The following is a 27,760-nucleotide window of genomic DNA, read 5'->3' as shown; positions in this document are numbered from 1 at the left end:
CGGGCCGGGGAGGGGGGGGGAGGGGGGAGGGGGGGAGTGGGGGGGAGTGGTGGCCTTTGCAGGGTGGAGGGAGGCCTGGGCCCCAAGTGATTCTGGGAAAAGGGCCCGCTCTGCTGGTGCGGAGCCCATCTCCAGGGAGCTAATAAAGGTGGCGTAAATAAAGACATCATAAATAAAGGGTGGGACGTGGGCGGGGAGGGCGCACAGTTGCTAACTGCGCGTGCGCATCATGGGGCTGCCATAATGGTTTGGCTCCCGCTCAGGGCCCAGCGCCAGTACCCCACTCGCCTGGGTCGCTGCACCCCGGAGCCTCCGCGTGTCATGTCCCGGCTGCGCCTGTTGGCCCCACTGCTTCTCTTTATGTGGCAACCATTGTGGCTGCTGGTCCAGGCAGCTCAGCCTCCGGAGTGGGCCCTGGACCCTGCCCAGCTGACTTCCGACCCCCTGGAGGCGGCTGAGCCCTGGTCTTCTCACTCCTCTGATCCCCCGCCCGAATCGCCCCAGGCACTTACACCCCCAGCTGAGCCGGGGGGCTTTAATTACCTGGGGTCCTCTGCTCCAGCCCAGATGTTGGCCCCGCCTAAGGAGTTGACCGAGACTTTGGTTCCATTGCTGGACACGGATTCGTTTGGAGAACTACCCCCAGGGCCAGATGAGGATCTGAATCACCAGCTAACCCAGCATCAAAGGCTCCCAGAGGTGGTTCCAGTGCCAGGTTGGGATCAGAATCAGACCATAGCTCCGCCTCCTCATCTCAAAAGTAAGACTAAAACTGTAGGTTTAGATCAGGCCGAAGATCACCAGTCATTTGATTCCAATATGGGTCTCCTGTATCCTGAGGAGAACCTACCTATGGGTTTCCCAGGGGGACCAGATCAACTTCCAAACTTCTCTGAGGAGGCTGAAATTCCTCCACCCTTGCAGAAGACCCCACATCATCTAGAGTCCCCTGAGGAAGCTGAATCTTTTTTGCCCCAAGGGGAGGCTCAGGCTCAGCATCCAGAGCCCTCTGAAGAGACAGAACCATCTCTACTTGAGCAGGAGGCTCCATCTCAGCGTCCAGAGTCCCTTAAGGATGGAAATTCAGCAAACCCACAAGAAGCCCCAGCTGAGCCTTCAAGTACCCCTGAAGAGGTCGAACCTTCTTCAGTCCAGCAGGAAGCCTCAGCTCACCCTACAGAGGCCCCCGAGGAAGTGGAACCTTCTCCAACCCCCCAGGAGGCCCCTGCTCAGCCTCCAGAGCCATCTAAGGACATCATATCTCAACTGTTAGCACATCATGAAGTAAATGTGCTATCTCCAAGTCAGAGTGAAGCTCAGAAGCCAAGCTTCCCCAATGTCACTGTTAAACCTCTGGATCTTACCATAACTCTAACTCAGCCTGCGGAGCACCCTGAGGAGGCTGGACCTACCCCAGTCCAGCAGGAGGCCCCTGCTCAGCGTGCAGAGCGCCTCGAGGAGGTTGAACCTACCCCAGTCCAGCAGGAGGCCCCTCCTCAGCCTGCAGAGCGCCTCGAGGAGGTTGAACCTACCCCAGTCCAGCAGGAGGCCCCAACTCTAGTTCCAGAGTTCCCTATCGAGTATTTAACTCAACTTGCAGTAAGTGATGAGGTGACATCTCTACCTCTAGGTCAGTATCCAGATTATTTAATGTTTCCCAGGGTTATAGGTAAGCCTTTAGATGTGGAATTTACCACAACTCCAGGGCCTGATAAAGGTGTTGAATCTTCTATAGCCCAGCAAGAGGCCCCACCTCAGCCTCTTGAACATACTGAGGAAGCAGAACTTTCTCTAACCCAGCAAGAGACCTCGGGTAAGCCTCCAGAGGAGGTTGAGCCTTCAAGTGAGCAGGAGACCCCAGGTCAGCCTTCCGAGCCTCCTGGGGTGATTGATCCTTCTCTAAGGCAGCAGGAGACCCCAGCTCAGCCTTCAGTGCCTCCTGAGGAAGGTAAGCCTTCTCTAAGCAAACAGGAACCCCCAGCTCAGCTTCCAGACCGTTTTGGAGAAGCTGAACTTTCTCCAACCCAGGAGGAGGCCTTAGCTCAGCTTGCAGAGCTCCTTAATGAGGCAGAATCTTCAACCCAGCAGGAGACTCCAGCTCAGTCTCCAGGGGAGATAGAATCTTCTGCAACCCTGCAAGAGCAACCAGCTCAGCCTCCAGAGCTGCCTTCCAGGGAGGTGGAACCTTCTCCAACCCAGCAGGAGCACCCAGCTCAACCTCTATGGCATCATAAGATGACAGTTTCACCTCCAGGTCACTACCATGATCAACATTTAAACCTGCCCAATGTCAGTGTGAAACCTCCAGATGTGCAGCTTACCATGACTGCAGAACCCACTACAGAGGTGGGACCTTCTGCAGTTCGGCACGAGACTATAGCTCAGCCCTCAGTGCCTCTTAATGTGGAACCTTTTGAAACCCAGCATGAAGCCCCAACTCTGCCTCCACAGTCCCCTGAGGTTGAATCTTTGCCAGTCCAACAGGAGACTCCAACGCAATCTCCAGAATCTACCACACAGGAGAAACTTCCAACACAGCAGGAGACCCCAGTTCAGTATCCAGAATATCCTGGAGAAGTTGAACCTTCTACAACCCAGCAGGAGGCCCTAGCTCAGCAATCACAGGCCCCTGAGGAGGGTGAATCATCCTCAACCCAGGAGGAGGCCCCGACTCAGCTTCCAGAGGCCCAGGAAGAGGGTGAACCTTCCCCTCTCCAGGAGGAGGGCCAGGGTCAGCACCCACAGGCCTCCGAGGGGAGTGAACCACCTACAACCCAGGAGGAGTCCCCAGCTCAGCATCCACAGACCCCTGAGGAGGTTGAATCTTCAACCCAGCAGGTGGCCCCAGCTCAGTTTCCAGTCCTCCAGGAGTCCCCAGCTATATCCCCTGAGCCCCCTAAGGAGGTGGAACCTTCTCCCACACCTCAGGAGCCCCCAGCTCAGCCTTCAGAGCCCGGTAATGAGGCAGAATCTTTTCCAACTCAGCAGGGAGCCCCAGTTGTATCCCCTGAGCCCCCTAAGGAGGTAGAACCTTCCACACAGCAGGAGGCCCCACCTCAGCCTTCAGACCCTCCTGAGAAGGTGGAACCATCTCCAGTCCAGCAGGAAACCCTATCTCTACCTCTCGAGCCACTTAAGGAGATAGAACCTTCTCTAACACAACAGGAGGTACAAGCTCAGCCTTCAGAGGCCCCTGAGAAGGTAGAACCATCTCCAATTCTGCAGCAGTCTCCAACTCAACCTCCGGAGCCCTCTAAGGAGGCAGAAACTCCTCCAGCCCAGCAGGAGGCCCCAGTTCAGCCTCCAGAGCCACCTGAGGAGGTTGTAGCACAACCTCCAGTCCATAATGAGGTGACAGTTCCACCTCTAGGACAAGAGCAAGCTCAGCATCCAAACTTGCCCAATGTTACTGTTCAGCCTGCTGACCTGGAGCTTACTGTAACTCCAGAACCTACTGTGGAGGCTGAGCAGTCTACAATCATGCAGCAGACTCTAGCTCCTCCAGAGGACACTGAGGCGACACCTCCACATCCAGAGCAGGTCCAGGCTCAGCATCCAAATTTGACTGAAGTCAGAGTTCAGCCTTTAGACCTGGAACTGACCATAACTCCAGAACCCACTACAGAGGTTGAAACTTCAACCACGCAAGAGATCCCAGGTCACCCTTCAGAGCCACCTAAGGAGGTTGTAGTTCAGCCTCCACTGTTTCAGGAGGTGACAGTTCCAACTCCAGGTCTGGATCAAGCTCGTCATCCATCGTCACCTAATGTAACAGTTCAGCCTTTGGACCTAGAGCTTACCATAACTCCAGAACCCCCTATGGAGGTTAAAGCTTCTACAGCCCTGAAGAAAACTACAGCTCCTCCAAAGGACCTTGAGGTAACATTTGCACATCTAGAGCAGGTTCAGGTTCAGCATTCAACCTTGAATAAGGCCACAACTCAACATTTGGACCTGGGGCTTACTATAACTCCAGAATTCAATAAGGAGATTGAACTTCCTCTACCTATGCAGGAGACTCCAATTCAGCCTCCAAAGCCACCTGAGGAGGTTATTGGAGCTCAACCTCCAGTATATCAGGAGCAGACTGTTCTGACACCAGGTCAGAATCAAGCTCAGCATTCATCACTCCCCAATATAACAGTTCGACCTTTGGACCTGGAGCTTACCATAACTCCAGAGCCCACTGTGGAGGTTAAAACTTCTACAGTCCTGAAGAAAACTACAGCTCCTCCGAAGGACCTTGAGGTGACATTTCCACATCTAGAGCAGGTTGAGTCTCACCATCCGACGTTGACTGAGGTCACAGTTCAGCCTTTGGACTTGGAGCTTACCATAACTCCAGAATCCACTACAGAGGTTGAACCTTCTCCAGCCATGCAAGAGACCCCAGATCAGCCTCCAGAGCCGCCTAAGGAACTTGTAGCTCAACCTCCAGTATATCAAGAGGCAGCAGTTCCAACCCCAGATCAGGATCAAGCTCAGCGTCTGTGGTTGCCGAATGTAACAGTTCAGCCTTTGGACTTGGTGCTTACTGTAACTACAGAACCCACTACGGATGTTAAACATTCCTCAGCCCTGCAGCAGACTACCGCTCCTCCAAAGGACCTTGAGGTGACATTTCCACATTCAGAGCACATTCAGCATCCAACCTTAACTAAAGTCACAGTTAAACCTTTGGACCCAGGGCTTACCGTAACTCCAGAATCCACTACAGAGACTGAACCTTCTCTAACCATGCAAGAGACCCCAACCCAGCCTCCAGAGCCACCTAAGGAGGTTGTTCAGTATCCGTCCCAACAGGAAGTGACAGTTCCTACTCCAAGTAAGGATCAAGGTCAGCAACCAACATTGCCCAGTGTCACAGCTCATCGTGTGGACTTGGGGCTTACCATAACTCCAGAACCTACTACAGAGGCTGAACATTCTACACCCGTGAAGGAGACTACAGCTCCTCCTCCAAAGGACCTTGAGGTGACACTTGCACATCCAGAGCAGGTTCAGAGTCAGCATCCAAACCTGACTGAAGTCACAGTTCCACCTATGGACCTGGAACTTACTGTAACTGCAGGATCCAGTGTGGAGACTGAACCTTCTCCAACCATGCGAGACACCCCAACTCAGCCTCCAGAGCCACCTAAGGAGGTTGTAGTTCAATATCCATTCCAGCAGGAAGTGACAGTTCCAACTCCAAGTAAGGATCAAGGTCAGCATCCAGCATCACCCATCATCCCATTTCGTCATGTGGAGCTTACTATAACTCCAGAACCTATTACAGAGGCTGAACATTCGACAACCCTGAAGAAGACTACAACTCCTCCCCCAAAGGACCTTGAGGTGACACTTGCACATCCAAAACAGGTTCAGAGTCAACATCGAAACCTGACTGAAGTCACGGTTCCACCTATGGACCTAGAAATTCCTGTAAGTCAGCAACCAGAGTCATTTGAGACAGGTTTTCCTCCAACAACTGAACATCCTGTGGTGCATTTTGTAAAGTATACCTCAGAAAAGGCATACACAACTTTAACTTGGCAACCAGAACAGAATGCCACCACAGACCTCAAAATATGTGAGCGCTGTACCTGCAAAGAGGAGACACTGTCGTGTGTTGGTCTCAGCCCACAGCAGAGGCTCCGCAGAGTGCCCGTGCTGGAGCCCGACACCTACAACGGCACCTTCACCATCTTGTAAGAATCGCCTTTACTTGTTTGTTCTCTGCCTCCTGCTTGACATGGCAGTCTCTTCCTCAATGTCGCCCTGGGCCTTCCTCATCTCCCCAACCACGTTGACTGACTTTCTGTTTTTACCTTTTCTTTGTCAACTATCCCTTATCTTCATTTTCCTTTTTACTACTGTTCGCCCTTCTGCAATCTTTTACTTGTAATTGTCCTTATTCTTTTTCCTTATCCAATTTTTAGCCCCATTATTTCATTCCTTAACCTCTACTCTCCCATTTTTGCTCCATCCTCTATAATAGGATACAACAGAGTAGTGAAGAGTAGAGATTCTGGAACTAGATTGCCTGCGTTTGGGCCGAGGTCTGTCATCTATTAGCTTTGTGACTCAGTTTCCTTTTCTGTGAAATGGAAATTATGATAGTTACCATCTCATGGGATTATGGTGAGATCTAGATGAGGTAATACATATGAAGCACTTGGATCAGTGCCTGGCGAAATATGAGTGTTAGCTGTTATTATTTTGATTCCCCAGACCTCATCTTTGACGCCCGGCCTTCCACATACAGTACTCAGTTTGGGCCCAACCCAAGAGTAAGTACTATGGGCGCCACACTAGGATGAAATCGTCTTCAGAACATGAAATGACAGGTGGGAAGAAAGGAAATGGTCATAAAAAGGGAGGTGGCATGTAATTAAGTACTAAAAGAGGTACCATGGGTGTTGGAATTCAGCAGACTCTGTAATCAGCGGAGTATGGAGGTCAGGGAGAGCTGCATGGATAAGCTAACACTTTAGCTGAGACTTAAAGAGTGGCTCTGATGTGTTAAATAGAGAAAAAATGGGTATAAGTCTAGGCAAAGGCACGGCTGCAGGAATGATCAGGAATTAAGAATTAGGTTAAGCAGTTAAAGATCCAATTACGAGAAACCTTGACTATCAGCTAGAGAGGTTTGAACGTTAGATTCTGAGTTATAGAGAGCCATTGAAAGTTTTCAAGCATGAGATATACAGACCGCTGAAACAGGATTATTTTCAGTTCCCCATATAGGCCGATCTGGAGAGGAGAGCTTGATCCAGCGAGACCAGATAGAATGTTCTAACAAAACCTGGGAATAAAGTAACAAGGGGCCGACTCAGAGTGGCTGAAAAGAGTAGAAAGAAAAGCCTTGAGAGCACTGCAAAGGAGGAAGTGACAAGATAGACTAACTGATGACAGTCGCGGGTGGGGTGTGCACGGGAAAGAGAAAACTCAGATATTACTCTGAAACTTCTGTCCCAGATAAGAATGATGGAAGTTGAGGCATCTTTTACCAGGGAACACAGAGCAACCAGAAGGCTTCAGGTTGACTGGAAATGTCCACCAGGCACATGGGCAGATGGGTATCTGTTTTGAATTTATTCCTGACTCCCCTGAAAAAAATGTGTATATAAACTGACCAGGTAAGCTGTTGCTGAGGGAAGAGGACAAAACTAAAGGTAAAGATTCAAAGTCATACGCAGAGTTAGCGGTTGAAACTGAACCTCAGGCATTTAATAGCTTCTCTTAAACATGTGTAATTCATGGATACATGAATTATCATGGATACTTTTTTTTGTTTTTAATGTCACAGGTATAGAGGATAAAACGTGAAAATCCCACCCCACCCTCCCTACCACTCATAAGATAACTCCTGTCACCTTTTTGGTGTGTGTCCTTCCTTCCCATCTCTTTCCTTTGCATTTTTTCCTAATTTCCTAATGAGGGGATACTTTTTAATTCCTTGCCCAGTGATTTGTTGCTTTTCCCTATACAATATGTCTAAGAAATCTTTCCATGTTAGTTATTCTAATTTCTAACTTCCCTTATCCTTCTAACACCTAGAGAGGTTTCAGTAGAGGGCTTCTTTACATTTGTTTGCTGATAATGGTAAATTTTTTACCATTTTTTTCGTTGAATTATTATTTTCTCATTGATTTGTGGAAGGAACCATTTTAGACACATAAGTGATTTGGGGGAAAAAAATACTTATCTCCAGAGTAATTAACAGGCGTTATCTACCCAAGGAATGGAACAAATAGGAAGTTCAGGTTCTAAGGAGCTGGCTTGTTTGTGCCAGTGGCCCCACGCTATCTCTTTATTAATTGCACCACCTGGGATGCTGATAGCCGCGGAAATTAGAAAGTTGGCATTTACTGCATTGGAATATTCCCCACAAGGTTGCCAGTGATTCTTTTATTTATTCTGTTCATTCCTTTCCTACCTATTCAAGGATCTGAACTGTGTTTCTTCACAGAAATTTCCAAGGAAACTCTATTTCTCACATTGATGAAAATGTATGGAAGGGATACCGTTGGGCTGAGAAACTGTGAGTATATTCTCTCCAAATACGAATACAAAAAAAAAAAAAAAAAAAAAAAAAAAAAAAAACTAACTGCATTCTAAGGTCCTTCTTGGTCCAGAACTTTGAAGTCAGTAGCTCTGAGGAAAGGTGTTTCCCCTTCCATATCCCAACTCGACCTCTACCGATTGCAATTCTGTGTTAATTTTTTTTTTTAACGTTTATTTATTTTTGAAACAGAGAGAGACAGAGCATGAACGGGGGAGGGTCAGAGAGAGGGAGACAGAGAATCTGAAACAGGCTCCAGGCTCTGAGCTGTCAGCACAGAGCCCGACGCAGGGCTCGAACTCACGGACCGCGAGATCATGACCTGAGCTGAAGTCAGCCGCTTAACCGACTGAGCCACCCAGGCGCCCCATCTGTGTTTATTTTAAAAATTAAATTTGGCAGGTTCCCTTTAAAATTAGAATCAATTTCAACTTATTTTCCATTATACAAGGAATACGTGATTATAGTCTCAATATATAAAAATGAAATAACAGGGGGGCCTGGGGGGCTTATTCGGTTAAGTGTCCAACTTCGGCTCAGGTCATAATCTCAACGGTTCGTGGGTTCAAGCCCCACGTTGGGCTCTGTGTTGACAGCTCAGAGCCTGGAGCCTGCTTCAGATTCTGTCTCCCTCTCTCTCTGCCCCTCTCCTGCTCATTCATTCCCTCTCTCTCTCTGTCTCAAAAATAAATAAACATTAAAAAAAATTTTTTTGATGAAATAACAGATCTAGTGAACACCTGCCTTATGTTCTAATCCCCCCACTGCTGGGATAGCCACTACTCTGGATTTAGTATATATCCTTCCAGACCTTTTTCCATGCATTTGCCTACATACATATTTACAGCAAAATAGGTTTGTTGTGTGATTTTCTTATCTTTTTTTTACATAAATTGTAACATCCTACAACTCGATTCTTTTGCTTCGTGGTATGTCTTAGACTTTTTTTCTTCCAGTACATAGAGGGTTACCCCATCCATGCAAGCTGCTGCATAATATTCCATAGTATGAGTGTATTATGATTTAGTAATTCCCCTCCTGATGGATGTTTAGGCTGTGTCCAGTTTTCTTATTACATGCATTGCTGCATGGACCACCTCATACATGCATCTTTGTGTACGTGGGTGGGTATTTCTGTAGAATAGATCCCTGGAAATGGAACTGTTGGGATGAAGACGATGTCGATATATACAATTTTAATTGCCCTCAAAAAAGGTGTGCCAATTTACACACCAATCCATACACCATGACAGCATTCATTTCCTCCTACCCTCCCACTCTTGGATATTCTCCATTTCTTGGCTGATCTGGTGGGTGAATAAAATGGGTCCCTTCTGAATTTGAATTTTTCTGATTACGTATACATTTAAATATCTCTGTATGTTTCCTGGGCATTTGTGTTTCTTGTCTGAATTTTCTGTCCTTTGCCAATTTTTTTGTTATCTTTTTTTTAAATTGATTTGTAGAAAAAGTCAGTGTAGACACAAGTAATTTTGGAAACAATATTATACTCAAAGTAACTGACTGGCATTTTTCATGACAGATTGTGTGTCATATCATTAGTTCAACTTGGGTAGATAAGTCATAAATGACTTCTGAATTAATAATAAAAGACATAACAGTCATAGTAATCTAAATGTAGGGATTATGATCCCCCTAAAGTAGATTCCCCCCTGCCCCTTAGTCTGATAACCTTACTGGTAAGGGACAAATGGTAGAACAAGGTAGTTGTTTTCTTATGAATTTTATGAATTTCTTAAATACTATATATAGTTTATATTTTCTCATGATAGTATCTAACTTGGAGATCTTATTTCCCAAACTTGTAAGAAAAATGAAAGTAATTTGGCACAAGGAACAAGAGAGAGTGGAGAGAGTGGGTAGGCTGAGGGACAGGGGTAGGAGAAAAACTTTGAATTGTGTATTATATACCTTTGGAATTCTGAGCCATGCAAATATATATTACCTATTAAAAAAAATAAACTGAAGTTAAAAAAATATTTTTTGAAAAGCGTGTATTTGGTAGTTTATATACTAGAAGATGAATCTGGTAAGATTTGATGATTCTTAAAAAATTTTTAAATGTTTATTTATTTTTGAGAGAGAGAGAGAGAGAGAGAGAGAGAGAGAGTGAGCAGGGAAGGGGCAGAGAGAGAGGGAGACACAGAGTCCTAAGCAGGCTCTAGGCTCCGAGCTGTCAGCACAGAGCCTGATGTGGGGCTCGACCCCACAAACTGTGAAATGATGACTTGAGCCGAAGTCAGACACTTAAGCAACTGAGCCACCCAGGTGCCCCAAGATTTGATGATTTCTAATTCAGCTTGAGGGTTATGCCTTGTAAGACAGAAGTTTTTAACTATGGGTCAATAGTCCCCTGGGGCAGGATTTTTAACCTTTTTTTCTATATATCAAATTTTTAAAAAAATTTTTTTCAACATTTATTTATTGCTGAGAGACAGAGCATGAACAGGGGAGGGGCAGAAAGAGAGGGAGACACAGAATTGGAAGCAGGCTCCAGGCTCTGATCTGTCAGCAGAGAGCCCAATGTGGGGCTCGAACCCACGAACCGTGAGATCATGACCTGAGCTGAAGTTGGACACTTAACAGACTGAGCCACCCAGGCACCCTTCTATATATGTATTGATGATCTGCAGAAGCTTATGTTCTTGGGATGATGTTTTCAAATGTATAATAAGTTAAAATATATAGGAAAAGGAAATTATGTGGAAATAGAGTTTTCAAAAAATTTTTAAAAAGATTAGTGATATAGCAATAAATCTGCTTCTGTTAGAATATTAAATAACAAAATATAATGGTACGCCTACTAACTATTATAACTTCAAGGTACTGATGAGAATAAATGATATTTTGAGATATCCATGCCAAATATGTGATATGAAAATATCTGATTTCTGCTGGGGACCAAATTAACTACACTAATCTGTGGTTTGTTGCCTACATTCATAATGGAAGGAAATGCTAATTCTAGTTAGAGGTTTGTGAAAATAGAGATGTGATTCTATTTCCCATCCAAGTTTGGCACCCACAAATTCAGTCCATTCTATTCACGGACCTGAGCCCTAAAGGGATGGTCTGCAAATTGAAATCGCATGCACACCTTTGCACGTATTCAAGAAAGTGCAGTTTTCTAGGGAAAGGGTCCATTCCATAGCTTTTATGAAATTCTCAAAAGGTTCTTGTCTCAAAAGATTGAGTCACAAATTGGGGCGGAGGTGGAGAAAGACATTTGTTTTCCTGTGAAGTTGTACTTATTCTCATAAATGATGATAAATGAATGATTTGTTTTAATTAAAAGTAGTATATTTGCAAATTGATACCTGTCACTTTCTGAATTCATTCAACAAATATTTATGGAGCATCTCCTATGTCCCAGGAACTGTTTTACATGCCAGGGATATAAGCCCAAGAACAAAACTGACCAAATATCCCACTTGTCAAGGGGTTTACAAATATATAATATAAAAACAAATATGTAAATATAATAAATACATAGAATTTCAAGTATTGGTAAGAAATCAGTGGCCAGATCTCTCAAGTTTTCTAATTTATTCAACGACCGTTTCTGCTGCTCATAGACTGAGTTTTTTACTAATGATAATACTTTTCATTCATATAATCTTGAGTTGGTTCTTTTTATTAGATGTACTGTTTACCTCTGTCTGAGGATATATTAATGATGCCATTCTAAATTTTGTATACTGTTTAGTTTTGAGAGAGAGAGAGAGTGAGAGACAGAGTGCAAGTTGGGGAGGGGCAGAGAGAGAGGGAGACACAGAATCGGAAGCAGGCTCCAGGCTCTGAGCTTCAGCACAGAGCCCAGTGCAGGGCTTGAACCCATGGACTGCAACCTGAGCCAAAGTCGGATGCTTAACCGACTGAGCCACGCAGGTGCCCCATTAATGTTGGTATTCTCAAATCCTTTTGTGTTTTCTCTGTTAACTGTGTCATTGACTATAAGCTGTTATATTTGTTTTTTATTTTCTGTCCTGAATAGAATTGGCTTTCTCACTCCATTTGGTCATTCCTGAGTGCAATTTATCTTTGTAGTTGAGATTTGACTTGCTTCTGTTTTCTGGTCCTAAGGAAGAGGTGAAATGAACCACGGGGCTTGTTATTGGTGACAGGTCCCCCTGAGAGTTAAAGAAGAGGTGGGAGGTGACTTCTAATGGCTAGTCAGAGTGTATACCCTTCCTCCAGGGTTCTGGGACCCTGCCCCCTTCTAACACCAATGGCTCCTGCCTGGAAGAAAACACCCTTTGCTGCCAGATCCAAGGAGGAAGGATGTGGGGTTGATGTGCTGTCCTTGGTCCTACTGCAGTATCCCAGCTAATCACCCTGTAGGTGGCTCCAAGGCATTTCTGGTGGGGAGTGTTTGTAGAGCTACTCCCTTGGCTTTGAGCTAAGGTTGTGGATTTTCTAATTGTATCTTTTCTAATCATCCTTAGGGACTTTGGTGGAGTTTGGAGTTTGGTAGAGACTTGGCATGTTTCAATCTGCCAGCTTGAAATAGCACAACCTCTTAGGAAGACAATTTTGTACCCCTGTTAAATCCTGGAGAAACTTAGGCAAATGTGTACTAGGATATAAACAGAAAAATGTCCAAAGCAGCACTGTTTATAATAACTAAAAATTAGAAAAATCTAGTATCCACCAACAGTAGAATGAACAAATAGTGTTACACGGGTATTTACTCTATACTTATTAAACTGAGCATTTATGTTATGTGCATTTTATGCACATTTTTAGTTCTCACAGATATTTTTTAGATGGGGAAAAAATTAGATGGCTTTACTTGTAGCACTGATATGGTTATAAATAGGGCTTCCACAATAAAATTTGGGAAAAGAGAGGAGGAAGTGGCAGTTCTGTCCATGTTTTTGCCACTCAGGGCTGGGTTCTAACAGAGATTTTATGATCCAGAGAGTAGGCATTAAATGTACATTTTGGTGTGAAGAGTGGATAGGGGTGTGTGTGTGTGTGTGTGTGTGTGTGTGTGTGTGTGTGTGAGAGAGAGAGAGAGAGAGAGAGAGAGAGAGAGGGAGAGACAAAGGAGTATGTGAGAAGAAAAGATTTGAATCAAACAGCAGAGATCACCATCCCTACATTAAATAAGAATTAGTGTATTTGGTGGCACCATTACCCAGGTTTCTCTCACATCTAGCGGTCCTGTGTAGCAAATAGTTGTAGTTATTTTTGCATTTTGACCCAGAAATGACCTTTTCATTTTGCAGAATTCTCAGGGACAATTATCTGACCGAATTACATAAAGACACATTTGAAGACCTGCTATCCCTCCAGTATTTGTAAGTTAATCAGTTCATCATTTATTATGAGTTTTTAGTTATATTATTTATTAAAAAATACAGGGTTCAAATTGGATAATTGCAACAATTTCTTCTAACAGTAGAATTCTATAATTCTCTATAGTGGAATTCTATAATTCTCTCTATTAAATTCTATAACTCTGTAAGTCTGTGGGGACCCAGCCCATCTCTAGCATTAAATACCTCCTATGCATTTTCAACTTTTTAATTTTATAGACAAGATATAGGAAAAAGCCCTTCAGTTGTAGAGGAAAAGGGGTAATGAAGTCTGAGCAATTATGGACACCCATATGAACCTTGTTATGTAAGTGTTCATATACCATCTGCTTTTATTTATATTTATTATTTGTGGCCCATGGATCAAATCCTGTGTATGGTCTGTCTTGATACAACCTATGAGTTCAGAATGATTTTCATGTTCTTAAAGGGCTGTAAAAGAGAAAAGAAGAGAAAGAAACAGAGAATATGTGACAGAGACCGTATATGGCCTGCAAAGCCTAAAATATTTACTGTCTGGCCTTTACAGAAAAGGTTTGAAAAAGTTGGCTTAGTAAAATGAGAGGAATTGAAGTTAACCTCAAATTGTCACCTACAAGACAAGAAAATATAGAACACTTACATTAATTTGAATGCCATTAACCCAGAATTTTTAAATAATTTAATCTAAATTAAATATTTAAATATTAAATATTTAACTAAGCAGGTGAATTATGTAAGCAGTATTACCAAGTACATATTAAATTATTAAGAGATTAAGGATTTCAGTGTGGGAAATTTTATTAGTTTATTTTTTTATTATTATTTTTTATGTCATTTATTGTTAAGTTAGCTAACATACAATGTGCACTTGGCTTCAGGAGTAGATTCCTGTGATCAGTGTGGAAATTCTTATGCCACCATAAAAATAGATGTTTAAAATGATGGTTAAGGGGTTGGGGCTCCTGGGTGGCTCAGTTGGTTGGGCGTCCGACTTTGACTCAGGTCGTGATCTCACAGTTTGTGGGTTCGAGCCCCGTGTCGGGCTCTGTGCTGACAGCTCAGAGCCCGGAGCCTGTTTCAGATTCTGTCTCCCTCTCTCTCTGCCCCTCCCCCACTCATGCTCTGTCTCTCTCAAAAATAAATAAACATTAAAAAAATGATGGCTAAGGGGCACGTGGCTGTCTCAGTCATTAGAGTCTGCAACTCTTGATCTCGAGGTTGTAGGTTAGAGCCCCATGTTAGGTATAGAGATTACTTAAAAAAAATGAAATCTTTAAAAATATAATGATGGTTAAGTGGTATAGTTAGAAATGTTTACACTAAACAAACATCAGAAATGCCTCTAACTTCGCTAATTACAGAATAAACATCTCTCCAGCCTCATTGTCAAGGAAGAAATGTTTGCATATATCTCTGTACATTAGACATACAGAGATACTAATGTTCTTTGCTATGGAGGTTCAGTGTTTATTCTTTGTCCATGCCATGCAAAGCTGTGTATTTCATTAATCCTTTTTAAAAAAATTTTTTAATGTTTATTTATTTTTGAGAGAGAGAGAGAGAGAGACAGAGTATGAGCAGGGTAGGCACAGAGAGAGAGGGAGACACAGAATCCGAAGCGGGCTTCAGTCTCTGAGCTGTTGGCCCAGAGCCTGATGCGGGGCTCGAATTCATGAGCAGTGAGATCATGACCTGAACCGAACGAAGTCAGATGCTCAATCGACTAAGCCATCCAGGCACCCCTCATTAATCCTTATTAATGATGTGCTTTAGAAAATAGATTCTTCTTGCAAATGTGGAAGGCTTAAGGGTAGTGAGTAAAAAGAATCTCATATGACACTAAAAATAGCCCTTCAAATTATCAAACCTTCCAAGTCTTAGGGGACAACCACTTTGTATTGGTCTTCTTGGCTACCTCTGCCATCTGGGCTCCAAACGTTACAAACACAGTTTGGAGAAAACCAAAAGAGACAAACTGCGCAATGGATAGGGCCTTTCATTATTTCTACTATGAGGTACTTTGTAAGCCAATTATTTCATGTCAGGTGAAGTGTTCTCATTCATTCATTCAAAAAAAATGTGAATCAAAACCTAAAAAAGAATGTGACAGGCCCTATGCCCAGTACCATAGGCACGCAGATGGTTAAGACAGGCTTCCCACCCTTGTAGGAACTCATGATTTCACAGGGAAAATAAACAGAAGCTTAAACCATAATGCCTAAGCACTAAATGGATGATGAAGCACTGACAAAGTGCAGAAGAGGGAGCCACAAAGTCGTAAAACCACATTTCTTTTCAGTCGTTTTGCTCCTTCTACTCACTACCCAGCTGTTAATTTATTTTATAAATATTTGAGTTTGTTCTTTGTCCATGCATCAGTTTTAAACACAGTAGACAACGCAGATGAGCAAGACTAGTCCATACTTTCATGGAGTTTATGCCCAGAGGAAATGGAATGCCAGAATAACTATATTAAGAAGAAATTGGGGCACCTGACCGGCTGAGTCAGTAGAGCATGCGACTCTTGATCTCAGGGTCGTGAGTTCAAGCCCCAGGTTGGGCGTGGAGTCTACTTTAAAAAATTAAAAGAAGGAGAAGAAGGAGGAGGAGGAGAGGGGGAGGGGAAGAAATGGATTTGGGCAATGAGAAGTATAAGTTGTTTTTGGAACACAGAAGAGGGGGGGAAGACTTCAAGTTGGATCAGGGAAGTTACTAGAGAAATACTGTTTGAACAGAACCTTGAATGGCTATGACGTATCATCAGATAGACATCTTGGGAAGAATATGCTTGCAAGATAGAGTGAGTGAAAGGCAAAATGCAGGAGAAATTTCTTTGGTATCTGTAGAGTAGGAAACTAGAGCCGGATTTAGGATTTTGAAGGCCTTGGATGATATGCCACGCTACCGTGTTATCACAGCAGTGCTCTAGGACAAACTTTAGACTGCACCAGGGTCACCGGGAGGCCTTGTCAGAACACAGGTTCCACCTCCACAGTTCCTGATTCACTCAGTCCAGAGTAGAGCTGAGAATTTGCATCTTGAGTAAGTTCCCAAGTGACTCTGATATTTGAGAACCACTCCTGGAGAATTAATCTGGTGACTGTGTGCAGTATAGATTAGAATGGGAGAGACCAGAGATGAAAATGCCAGTCAGAAGATGGTGGTACCCATGTAGGTGGAAAGTGAGGGACTCGGCTGAAATCCATGGAAATAAGAGGGTCAACCATAATCAAGAATGGGTGTTTCCAAATAAAAATCCAGGACCGTGTTGTTTTTTTGTTGGCCCCACTTGCAGCTGAAGCAATTGATAAATTCATAGACCGTTTAGGCAACGTACAACCAAAAATAAATTTCTATTAATATGATAATATAATTCTGAGTTCGTTCAAAGTTAGGTATTGATTAGAGGAGTAACTTCTTTTCAAGTTAAATGAAAAGGTATCTTTTACCTCTTCTGGTATTGACTTGGTGTCAAGAAATAGAACTAAACCAGGAAGGTGTGCTAATGTGAGAATATCCCTTTTAATATTAGAAATTATATGTGGCGATCACAACTTTGAGCTCATAATTTAGAAATTGATGAGGCCACAAACAGTCATTTAATCAATTCTTCTGCTCTCAGGAAAGATTACTTCCAAGATCTATCAAGATCTATAGTTGCATATTTTATGTATGAAGATCACAAAGGTGAGACTCTTAAGAAAGGTGAGGACAGGGTTAGGGGCTCTGGAAGGTTCAAATAACAATTCCTAATACTCAGAGTTTAGCCAAAAGCTACTTATTCAATACTACCATCCTACTAATTAGATATCTTATAGCTAATTGAGGCAATATTTTCCTTTTCCTTTTCCTAGAGATTTATCCTGCAATAAAATACAATCTATTGAAAGACGTACATTTGAATCACTACCTTTTTTGAAGTTTATGTAAGTTACAAATATAAATTCATTATATTTGGAATTTGTATTAAACTTAATTGTAAACCTCTTTGTTATTCATTTGGAATGAATGAAACTTTATTAGTCGAAAGCTACTAAAATTATGTAGCAAATCTTTTTTGTCTGTGGCAAAGTTTGGTGTGAGAGTTATTATAGAGATCAGAGTGAATCGTTCTAGAGCAGCAGTTCTCTGCCAGGGTGATTTTGCATCCAGGTGACACTTGGTAGTGTCTGGAGACATTTTTGATTGTCAGACTGTAGATGTGCTCCTGGCATCTAGTGGGTGGAGGCCAGGGCTGCTGTCACACCCTACAGTTCACAGGGCAGCACCCCCCCCCCCATAACAAAGATTATCCAACCATAAATCTCAACAGTGCTAAAGTTGTGAAACGTTTTTCTAGAGAAATAAACTTACTTCTCTAGAAAAAAATACTTACTTAACACAAGTATTTATTGAGCATTTACTGATTTGTATCTAATGCACCACATGTATAAACATGAAAGTATAAATCTTTCATGCAAATATTTTTTTAAAAAGGCAAGTATCTTTCATAGTGAGATTTCTTTAGTGTATGGAGAGAGTATTGTGGTTATGTTTCATTATCTATAAATTAGAATCACTGCCAAAGGATAAATATTCTGAAAGAATATCTTTTTTTTCTCTTTGTTTGTGTCTTGTTTTTTGTGTGTGTGTGTGTGTGTGTGTGTAGAAATCTTCGTTGCAATTTACTCACCGAACTGAGCTTTGGAACATTTCAGGCCTGGCATGGAATGCCGTTTTTACACAAGCTGTAAGTGAAATAGAAAATGAATACATGTAAAAAAAAAAAAAAAAAAAAAACTACATGTAAAAATATCATACAGTGATTGGTTAGGTGTGTGTTAATAAACCCAGTATGAATTCTGGAAAGTAGGTCTTAAAATCCATTTTTTTTTTCAAATGAGGAAACTAAGGTACAAAGAGGCCAAGAGACTTGTCTTAACTCCTAAATGGCACTCTCTGCCCTCCCTCGTAACCAGCTTTCGTGGGCAATGAAAGCCCCAAGCAAGTAACACCCAAGTCAGTATTATCATGGGAATTCGTGACAGTGATGCTTCCCCAAGGTGTGCATGGTCCTTGAAATCCACTTTTGAATTTAACTTTGATTCCTGCTCATGTGCAAGTTTCCTATGCAAAAGAGAACTTCAAAGAACTAAGTTTAGCACAGAGTTCTCCAGGCAGCAAAAGGTGTGGGTGCTTCTTGAGCCATCAGGAAAGCAGAAAGAACTCCTGAATGCCTGCCACAGGGCACTGCTCTCCATGTGTTTTCTTTCCTGACCACTCTTCAATTAAGAAGTGTGTTATTCCCTTTCAGCCGGAAAATTCTGTGATTTCTCTGTAAAAAAGCAAATCATACTGGACATGTTCAGTGGCCTGAGGGGGATTTTTAGACTCAAGGTTGAAGACCCTCCTCTAAAGCAGACGCTGGAAAAGACTGTCTTACTGTCTTGTGGTTCAGAAATCCGATTTCACAACTTATCTTCCATTAGATGAAAGTGTTTACGGTGTGTCCGGAGCTGGAGTTAAGTTCCTGCGGGTGCCCAAGAGCAGGGGCCTCCTCTCTCCTCTCATTAATTTGCTGATGCCTAACTTGGGGAAAGAATACTGAGGGTCAGTTTTTTGTTTTGCCGGCATGCCAGAGAACGGGCTCATTGAGTTTCTCCACCAAGAGGTTTTAGTGGTGTCAATATAATGTCTTAAAACTCACCACCTCTACTAAGCATCTTATAACACCGAGAGTCTCTTCTAAGAATCTGAATTTCATAGTTATGTAGGCAATACAGGACAAAATAGGGTGGAATCCGTTGATAACAATGAATGAATTCATTGAAAAACACTCAGTGCCACGCGCACTCTGTGTCGACAGTGTACTAAGTACTGGGGGTACAAAGAATACACAGGGACTGTCCCCAAGAATCTTTCATACTGGAAGGAGAAAAAGATGGCCGTTGATGGGAAAACGTATGTGAGCCATGCTGGCATCAGTGCAGCAGGGTAACGAGCTAGGGGGTGACAAAGTAGGGGATGGTTGTGAAATAGAACAGATTTGTCGTGGACAAGGCAACAACTTGCTTGTGTTGAGTTTTCACGTTCATCTTGATGAAGTTTTGGGGAGATGGTGGGGAGTCGGGAGCCGACGGCCAAGAAAGAATTCTTGAACATGTCTTTGGTGCAAAAAGGCGATTTTATGAAAGCACAGGGACAGGACCGTGGGCAGAAAGAACTGCACTGGGGTTGTGAAGAGTGACAGGTTATATGCTATGGAATTGGGAGGTCAAGTCAAAAGGGAAGTCTCCAGAGGGACTGTGATATGTGAAAGAGGACTCCTAAGATACCAGAGGCCTTGCTATTGTCAAGCTAAGGTTGTTTTTCCGTCTAGCAAAGCAATAAGACAGTAGGGAGTTCCTGGAGAAATATTTTATTTGCCTGCCTCAAGTATCTGTCAATAGGCTGCAGGTTATAAGGAAATTTAATTTTACCTGAGATTTCCTTCTTGCCTTTGTTCCCCATATCACTATGGAGGGGTGATGTTGGGGCTCCAGGACGCTGATTCTGTAGGTTTCTGGCGATTAGGCTATTGATAAGATTGCCTTTTTCTTGTAATTTACTAAGATATTTGTAAACTGATGGAAACTCCTATCTTGCCCGACTGAGATCTCTTATCAGTTAACCATTTGTTTTCTTTCCTTTCCTTTGTCCTCGAGCAGCCAGAATCACACATATCCCACCTGGGGCGGGGGCATGTGCTAACTTGTATTTTGCCCTCAACTTGCCTCATGCTCCCTCATCGATCTTACATGACAGAAAAAGGTAATTAAAGAACCAGAGCTAGCTGGTATTGAGAATAAATTAATACTCATGTCATGTGTGTTATGCCCAGAATTCGTGATCCCCAAATACCGCCAGGGAGCCGAGTCCGATGTAAAAGCAAAAGAGCCTTTATTCGAGCTAGCTCGAGCTCAATCCCCTACCTGCACTGATGCAGAGGTGAGATACCGGGGAGAGAGAGCCAGTTTCAAAAGGACAAAGGTTTTATGGGGGCCTAGGGGCAGTTGGTGAGGTAATGGCTGTGGCCTCAGCTGATTGGCTGGGGAAGGGTCCTGGGGAAGAGTGCTGTTAGGCAGTTGGGGGGGGGGGTTACTCAAGGGGAGGAGGTGTGGTCAAGGTGAAGGACACAGAACAAGATGGAGTCAGCCGGCGTAGGCCCGCCCTTTCAATGTGGTTTGAATAGAGCTGTACTACTAAAACGAATTCACAGTTAACTTCCAAAAAATTATCACAGTACAGTAAGTGTGTATTGGAGGCTGGGCTCCTTGTTTGGGGCCAAACTTTTCTTTTCTTTTTTCTTTTTAACGTTTATTTATTCTGAGAGAAAGAGAGCATGCGCAAGGGAGATGCCATCCCGTGAATTCAGTCACGTTATTACCTATGTGACTTAATTACTGGGGTGTTTATAAGTTGAAACAATATTTTCTCCAGCATTAAATAAGTTTGTAAGCCTTTTGGGCCCCAGCTGAGGTGGATTTATCTTGAACTGACTGAAGCTTAAACTTCAGGTCTTCTCACTTACATAGGCCCCTTCCGAAGTCTTGGGAGGGACCCTCGCAGTTCCTGTACGCATAATTTTGCATGTTTTGATGAGGCAGGATTTCCCAAAGTAGATGAGGTCCAGACCCTACAAGGCCTCGATTCACCCCTGGGTTTCAGGTAATTCTATCTCAGTAAGTTTTTTGAATGAAGCCTCTTAAGTTATTGATAAACACTGAGTGAACACGTTAGCGGTGTGGTAAAGTCTATTTTGAATCTGAAATCCACCTCAAAGCCATGCCAAGAGTTTATTAATAAGGTACCACTTTTTGAATGGTAGTAATAATCCTATTTCTTTCAGATGAAATCAGGAATGAAATATATTATGGAAAACCAACAGTGGTTGATAATCCTAAATGTTAAGTATACTTTTTTTTTCCTGACTTTAAAGTGCTTCTCCTTCATTCACCTACACAGGTGCAGACCGATGGCTTATTTTAAAAAATTCACTTCATTGCTTCTAACAGTACGAGCTCCATGAGTTTAGAAGCCGAAGGACTCTACGATGTAGAAAGGCTGTACCTTATCGGGATAGAGCACATTCACATGCTGGCTCGTCTGTGGCGCATCAGTATTGTGCCAAGAACATAAGCTCTAAGGGAGAATAAGGAAAATCTAAGCCTTACCCCTTTTGAATTATTGTTGAGAATATCGTTGAGGTAGGTGTGGCCACCCTCTGAAGGCAAAGTCGAGCCGCAGTCACAGAGACGCCCTAACGCTCCCCCAGTCAACCACCATCTGCTTCCTTTTAGACGGCTGCGTGCCCACACAAGTTGACACACTTCAGGATATTGTCATCGCTTTTTGGTATGTACTGGAAATCCTGGCAGCTTCTTCTCAGATTCAGAAAGGCATCAACGTTAAGGATGAAGATGACAACTCAGGGCTGTCCTTTTGGGGTGATTTAGGGTAACTTTTATTATTTTCCGTGTGTGGTAGTTCAGAAGCTTTGCGATAGTCATACCCAACTGTTACTTTTCTTCTCCCAGCTGCCTCTGATTCTTCCCACGTATATGCCAAGGCATCTTCTTTCTCTGGGAAGCATGGTAGTTGCTCCTCTGCCCCATATCATTTCTTTAATACCTACCTCTGTTAGGTATTTACTGCGCCCCGGCACTACGCTGAGACCTTTCGCTTGTGCTGCAAGTAAGACAGTGTGTCTTAAACTCTTAGAATAGAGCCTGGCACGTGGGAAATGCTCCGGACGTGGCCCCTCACACGGCACTTCATTTTCGTTTTTCCAGCAACTCTTGTGATACAGGTAGTATCATCCTCATTTCGGGGATGAGGAAGTTGAAACTCAGAGACATCGGGTGACTTGCCTAGGTTCACACTGTCAATAAGTGACAGAACCACTTAAGAAGCTTCGCGAGTAATACAATTCCGCATTCCCTGGCACTAGGTAGGACCTGAATGACAACCGGCCTTTTGGGCGTCGTCCCTTGGAGTCAGCTTCTCACTGGAATAGGACCTTTCGAGCAGGGAGCTCCTTTTCCCTATGCTTCGGGAGCTCCTGGCCATGCCACCTATGGGCATCCCCAGGCTTCCTGCTCACCGCCTGGTGCAAATATCACATCGTCACTGCTAGGCACCCACTCTGTGCCCAGCCTTATGCTAGGTGCTTTGCACATGCTCTTTCCTTTAATCCTCAAATTGCCTTATGAGGTAAATGCTGCTAAAAAGACTCGGAGACGTTCGTTACTTAAGTCCCTTCACCAGGAAGTGACAGCCAGAATTCAGACCTAGGTCTGCCTGATTCCGGGGCCCTTGCTTCTTGGGCTGTTCCTCACTGCCAGAAACTCCTCTTCAAGGCTGTTCTCAGAACTTGAATTAAAACATGGGCTCACCATTTCAGATTCTTTAGGCTTCGCCCCTCCCCCCGCCCAACCCCTGAGAGAGGATCTACGTGATGCCGTTAGATGTCTTGTATTGAGGAGCTTCGCATGGGGAGTCATGTTCTCATGGCTCATGGACCTATGTAGATGAATAAAGGAAAGGGGTTATTCTATCCCCAAGTACTTCAAACATACTGGAATAGGGTCTAGATCACTCTACTTATTTCTTCAACTGCTTTCCTCCAAGGAGCCAGTTTTCCCTCCATGCCTTGGGATTCCAGCATAGAGAGTTTGGAGTCTGTCCTATTTGAAATGTATTTTCACTGCCTGCTTTGGACATTTTTTCAGCCAAAGCTGTTAGGATTTCAGGACATTCAGGACAGTGGTGACAAGCTTCAGTCCTCAAGTCTTCTCTGTCTCCTCAGTTAATAGAAAGGAAACGTAGCCCATCTGTCTGGACCTCTGTAGAAGAATTTGGAGAAAAAAAAAATAACACGTAAGAAATGTTCCCTTATTTTGTGAGCTACCTTTAGTCTGTCCCGTTGCTCTGCAACGGAAAGCTTTTGCAAAAATACTTGAGTTTTCCTCTTCAAATAAGATAGAGTTTTTTAAAAAACAAAAAAATATCTAGAACAGTATTTCTTCAACTTTGATTATGAGACAGTCTTTGAGGATAACTGTTGTTATGTTTTACTCCCATAAAGATAAGCCCACGAATATCCAAAAGCCAATAGACTGAGTCAGCACACGTTTTATCTGTAAAATGAGGGAATTGAACGGAAATGGAGATGATGTCTAGTGCAGCGTCCACCGTTCGTGCGTATCGCAGTCTGTGGAAAGACAATTGCTGTCGGTCCAGCAGATGTAACCTGTCGGGTCAGTTCTCATTCTCCCCTTGGCTCAGGCACAATAGCTCCATGAAGAGAAGGCGGCACTAAAGACAGGAGGAGATAGGATAACTTGGAGTGGCCTGTATTTTGTTTTCACTACAGATAAACACAGGGCATTCATCTCAGCAGGAGGGCTGCCTGGGTAAGAGGAAGCACCGAGCCGATGGGTATAAGGCCATGGGTGAGCTACCAGGAAAGAGGGGGGGACAGTGGGGGTAGAGCACTGAGATAGTTGGGGGAAGGATAACAAACTACTAAATTGTTTTGGCTGCATAATTCTTCATAGTCTTTCTTAATAGGGAGCCAGGGGGGCGGGGCGGGGGGGGGAGAAGTGGGCAGGGGAAGACACACACGTGGAAGAGGTTACTTGCACAGAGCCCGCCAGTAAGCTTGTAGGTATTAATGCCATTTTTATTTTTTCAAAGCCAAAGGACATTCGGAGCCTCAAGGTTGAGGAACTGTGTTTAACCAGACATGTGACACTCACGTTCTTTCTCTTCATAACATCGTCTGACTGGATATTAACTAGTGTTACACAAACCCGACATGTTAATGGGCCTGAAAAAACGTAGAAGAAGGGGCTGGAATAGGAAGAATAGGGGAGTTTCCAAGGCAAGAACAAAAATGCATGGCTCCCAGCCGCACCGCTAACTCCCTCTGACCTCCGTTGTGGAAGAGTTTGAATCTTCGCTCCCCTTTTCTCCACCTACTAACATGTTTGATCTTCTGGCAACTGGTTCTCTATTTATCACAACATGGTTCTTTTTTTTTTTCTTCAAATTGAGATATAGTCCGCATAATAGAATATGCAACATTATAAAGTATATAGTCCAATGGTATACTTTGATAGACAATAATCACTGCTAATTCCAGAACATTGTCATTGCCCCCCTCGAAAGAAATACCATACCCATCAGCCTTTACTCCCCATTCCCCCCTCCTCCCAGGCCCCTGGCAACAACTAATTTACCTTCTGCCCCTATGGATTTGCCTATTCTGGACATTTCATAGAAATGTGTGTCTAGTTTCTTTCACATGGCTTGTTGGCTTCAAGATTTATCCGGTTGTAGCATGTTTCAGTACTTCATTCCTTTTTTTAATGTTTATTTATTTTTGAAAGAGAGCGCACACACAAGCGGGGAAGCGGCAGAGAGAGAGGGGGACAGAGGATCCAAAACCACAGAGCCTGATGTAGAGCTCGAACTCATGAACTGTGAGATGACGACCGGAGCCAAAGTCAGATGCTTAACCGACTGAGCCACCCAGGTGCTCCAGTCACATTTTGTTCATCCATTCGTGAGTTATTGGACATTTGGATTATTTTGACTTTTTGGCTATTGTGAATAATGCTGCTATGAGTATTCATGTACAAGTTTTTGTGTGGTCATATGTTTTTAATTCTCTTGGGTACATACCTAAGAGTGGAATTGCTGGGTCATGTAGTAACTCTATATTTAACCCTTTTGAGGAACTGCCGAACTGTTTTCCACAGTGACTACACCATTTTACATTCCCACCAATGTATGAAGATTCTGGTTTCCCCAAATCTTGCTACCACTTATCATTGTCTCTCTGTTCGATCATAGCCATCTTAGTGAGTGTAGAGTAGTATCTCATTGTAGCTTTGATTTATATTTCCCTAATGACCTAAGACATTGAGCATCTTTTCATGTGCTTATTGGCCATTCATGTATTTTCTTTGGCGAAATGTCTCTTCAAATCCTTTACCCATTTAAACATTTGATTATTTGTCTTTTCACTGAGTTTTAAGAGTTCTTTATATATTCTGGATGTTCTGGATACTAGACTTGTATCAGACATATGATAGTTTTGGGTTGTTTTTTTATTTTTAAATAAAGTCCAGTTTATCTATTTTTCCTTTGGTTTGTTGTGCTTTTTGTGTCATGTCTAAGAAACCGTCGCCTAAATCCAAGGTCATAAAGATTTCTCTCCTGAGAGTTTTATAGCTTGAGCTCTTCCTTCTAGGTCTTTGACTCATTTTGAGTTAATATTTATATATGGTGTGAAGTGTAGGAATCCAACTACATTATTTTGTATGGGGATATACGGTTGTCCCAGCATCATTTGAAAAGACTAGTCTTCCCACGTTGAATGGTGTTGGCACCCTTGTTGAAAATCAGTGGGCCATAAATGTGAGGATTTGTTCCTGGACTGTCAGTTCTGTTCCATCAACTTACATGTCTGTTCTTTTGCCAGTACCACACCGTGATTACTGTAGTTTTGAAGTAGGTTTTGAAACCAGGGCGTGTGAGTCTTCCCATTTTGTTGTTCTGTGTCAAAATCGTTTTGGAGCACCCGGGTAGCTCAGTTGGTTAAGTGGCCGGCTCTTGATTTCAGCTCAGGTCATGACCTCATGGTTTGTGAGATGGAACCCCGTGTTGCAATCTGCACTGACAGCATGGAGCCTGCTTGGGATGCTCCCTCTCCTTCTCCCTCTGCCCCTCCCCTGCTCACACTTTTCCCCACTCACACTCGCTCATGTTTGCTCTTCTGCACGGGTGTGTATGCTCGCTGTCTCTCAAAATGAATAGATAAACTTTTTTTTTTTTTTTAAAAAGATCATTTTGGCTATTCTCGGTCCCTTGAATTGACATACAGATTTTAGAATTAGCTTGCCAATTTTTGGAAAGAAGTCAGTTGGGGTTTGGATAGGGATTATACTGAAACCACAGTTCAATTTGGGGTATAGTGCCATTTTAACAATATTTTCTTCTGATCCGTGAACATGGCATATCTTTACACTTATTTCAATCTTCTTTAATTTCTTTCAACAACGTTTTGTGGTTTTTAGTGTGATTCTTGCACTTCTTTGGTTAAATGTTTTCCTAAGTATTTTGTTCTTTTGAGTACTGTTATACATGGAATTGTTTTTCTAATTTTATTTTTGGAATAGTCATTGCTGATGTATAGAAATAAAGCTAATTTTTACATATTGATCTTGTGTCCTGTAACCTTGCTGAACTCATTTATTAGTGCTAAGGTTTTTTTTCTACATTCCCAGGAATATGTCTTGTGGTCTTCTAGTTACCCAGGAAGATGTTGGAGCATTTCAAAGTCCCTATGGACATCTCATTTCTCAGCTTTTTCCTTTTAGGCTTTTTGTTTAGGCTATTTTTTGTCTTGTTATCAATTGCCTCACATAGCTGCCAGATTAAAACATTTATCTATAATTGTTTTCAAAAAATGCCCCTTGGGAAGAGGCTATTTTAGCACTGTGCAGTTCTCAGTGAGGTCAAGGGCAAGGCTTTCAAGTGAAGTTTTTTAGGGACCCCACTAGACAGGTAAAACAATGACAGTTTGTTCCTTGGGAATGAGGCTTTAAGGAACTTGAGCTCCATTCTGTTCCCCTGGGATGTGGGCAATTTTTAAGGCTACCATCACGATGGAGAGCAGAGGTTGAGGACAAGTTAAAACAACAGAGCTCACTGTTCTCATAGAAATTAGTAATTTTTTCTTTAATAAATGCTCTCCGGGTTGCTGCAAGCCCATTGGTTAAAATTTCCAAAGTTCTGAGAAAGTTGATTTTGACCATTTTTGCTAGTTTTTTGTTGTTGTTGTTGCTTTTACGGAAGGATGAATTTTCAGACGTCCTTCCTTTCTCATTTTCACTGATTCACCTGTAACAGGGCTTTAAAATGTCTAAAGTCTCAGGGCACCTGGGTGGCTCAGTTAACTGCCTGACTCTTGATTTCGGCTCAGGTCATGATCTTGCGGTCATGGGATCAAGCCCCATGTCAGGCTCTGCACTGGGCATGGAGCCTGCTTGGGATTCTCTCTCTCTCTCTTCCTCTGCCTCTCCTTCACTCATACTCTTGTACTCTCTCTCTCAAAAAATAGAATACAAAAATAAAAAATGAAATCTCTAAAGTCTCAATGATCACAGGCTAATTAAATACTTAATCATGGGAGATGATTAGAGGAAAGGAATAAAAATAGAAAATGTAATTCTTAGAGAAGCTCTCCCAGATGGAGAGATGAAGTTCAGCAAAGTGTTTCTATATTTAATGCTCTCAAAGTTAAGTTTAAGGTAACGGCTATTTTAAACCCCCTTTTTTTTTCATACAAGTTAAATACAGG

At 43.0% G+C, this 27,760-nt stretch overlaps 1 protein-coding gene and 1 long non-coding RNA gene across 9 annotated transcripts in view; one reads left to right on the top strand and one right to left on the bottom strand.

Moving 5' to 3' along the window:
* Positions 1–306: 306 nt before the first annotated feature.
* Positions 307–27,760, top strand: part of LOC144615317 (uncharacterized) — a 48,016-nt gene continuing 20,562 nt past the window's right edge. For 2 of the 7 annotated variants that reach the window (XM_078442227.1, XM_078442226.1), the window contains exons 1-2: positions 307–5,690; positions 7,955–8,026. In XM_078442227.1, the coding sequence (XP_078298353.1) occupies positions 322–5,690; positions 7,955–8,026 (5,441 nt within the window). In that variant the 5' untranslated portion in view covers positions 307–321. Of the gene's footprint in view, positions 5,691–7,954; positions 8,027–13,299; positions 13,372–17,225; positions 17,298–18,019; positions 18,101–27,760 lie in introns of all 7 variants that reach the window. The other 5 variants (XM_078442220.1, XM_078442222.1, XM_078442221.1 and 2 more) reach the window with 5 other exon arrangements.
* Positions 5,864–20,477, bottom strand: LOC144615324 (uncharacterized). Of its 2 annotated transcripts, none has more exons than XR_013553739.2 (4): positions 20,322–20,477; positions 18,794–18,935; positions 18,044–18,098; positions 5,864–6,787 (listed from the first exon to the last, which is right to left on the bottom strand). It is a non-coding gene; the product is annotated as an uncharacterized LOC144615324 (long non-coding RNA). The 2 variants fall into 2 exon arrangements; XR_013553740.2 differs by lacking the exon at positions 5,864–6,787 and adding an exon at positions 13,635–13,821.

Source organism: Panthera onca, assembly GCF_046562875.1.
Source record: "Panthera onca isolate mPanOnc1 chromosome E1 unlocalized genomic scaffold, mPanOnc1 haplotype 2 h2.Chr16_ul_6, whole genome shotgun sequence".
NCBI lineage: Eukaryota > Metazoa > Chordata > Mammalia > Carnivora > Felidae > Panthera > Panthera onca.
The sequence above is the reverse complement of the archived record's forward strand: the minus strand, read 5'-3'. Positions and strand labels throughout refer to the sequence as shown.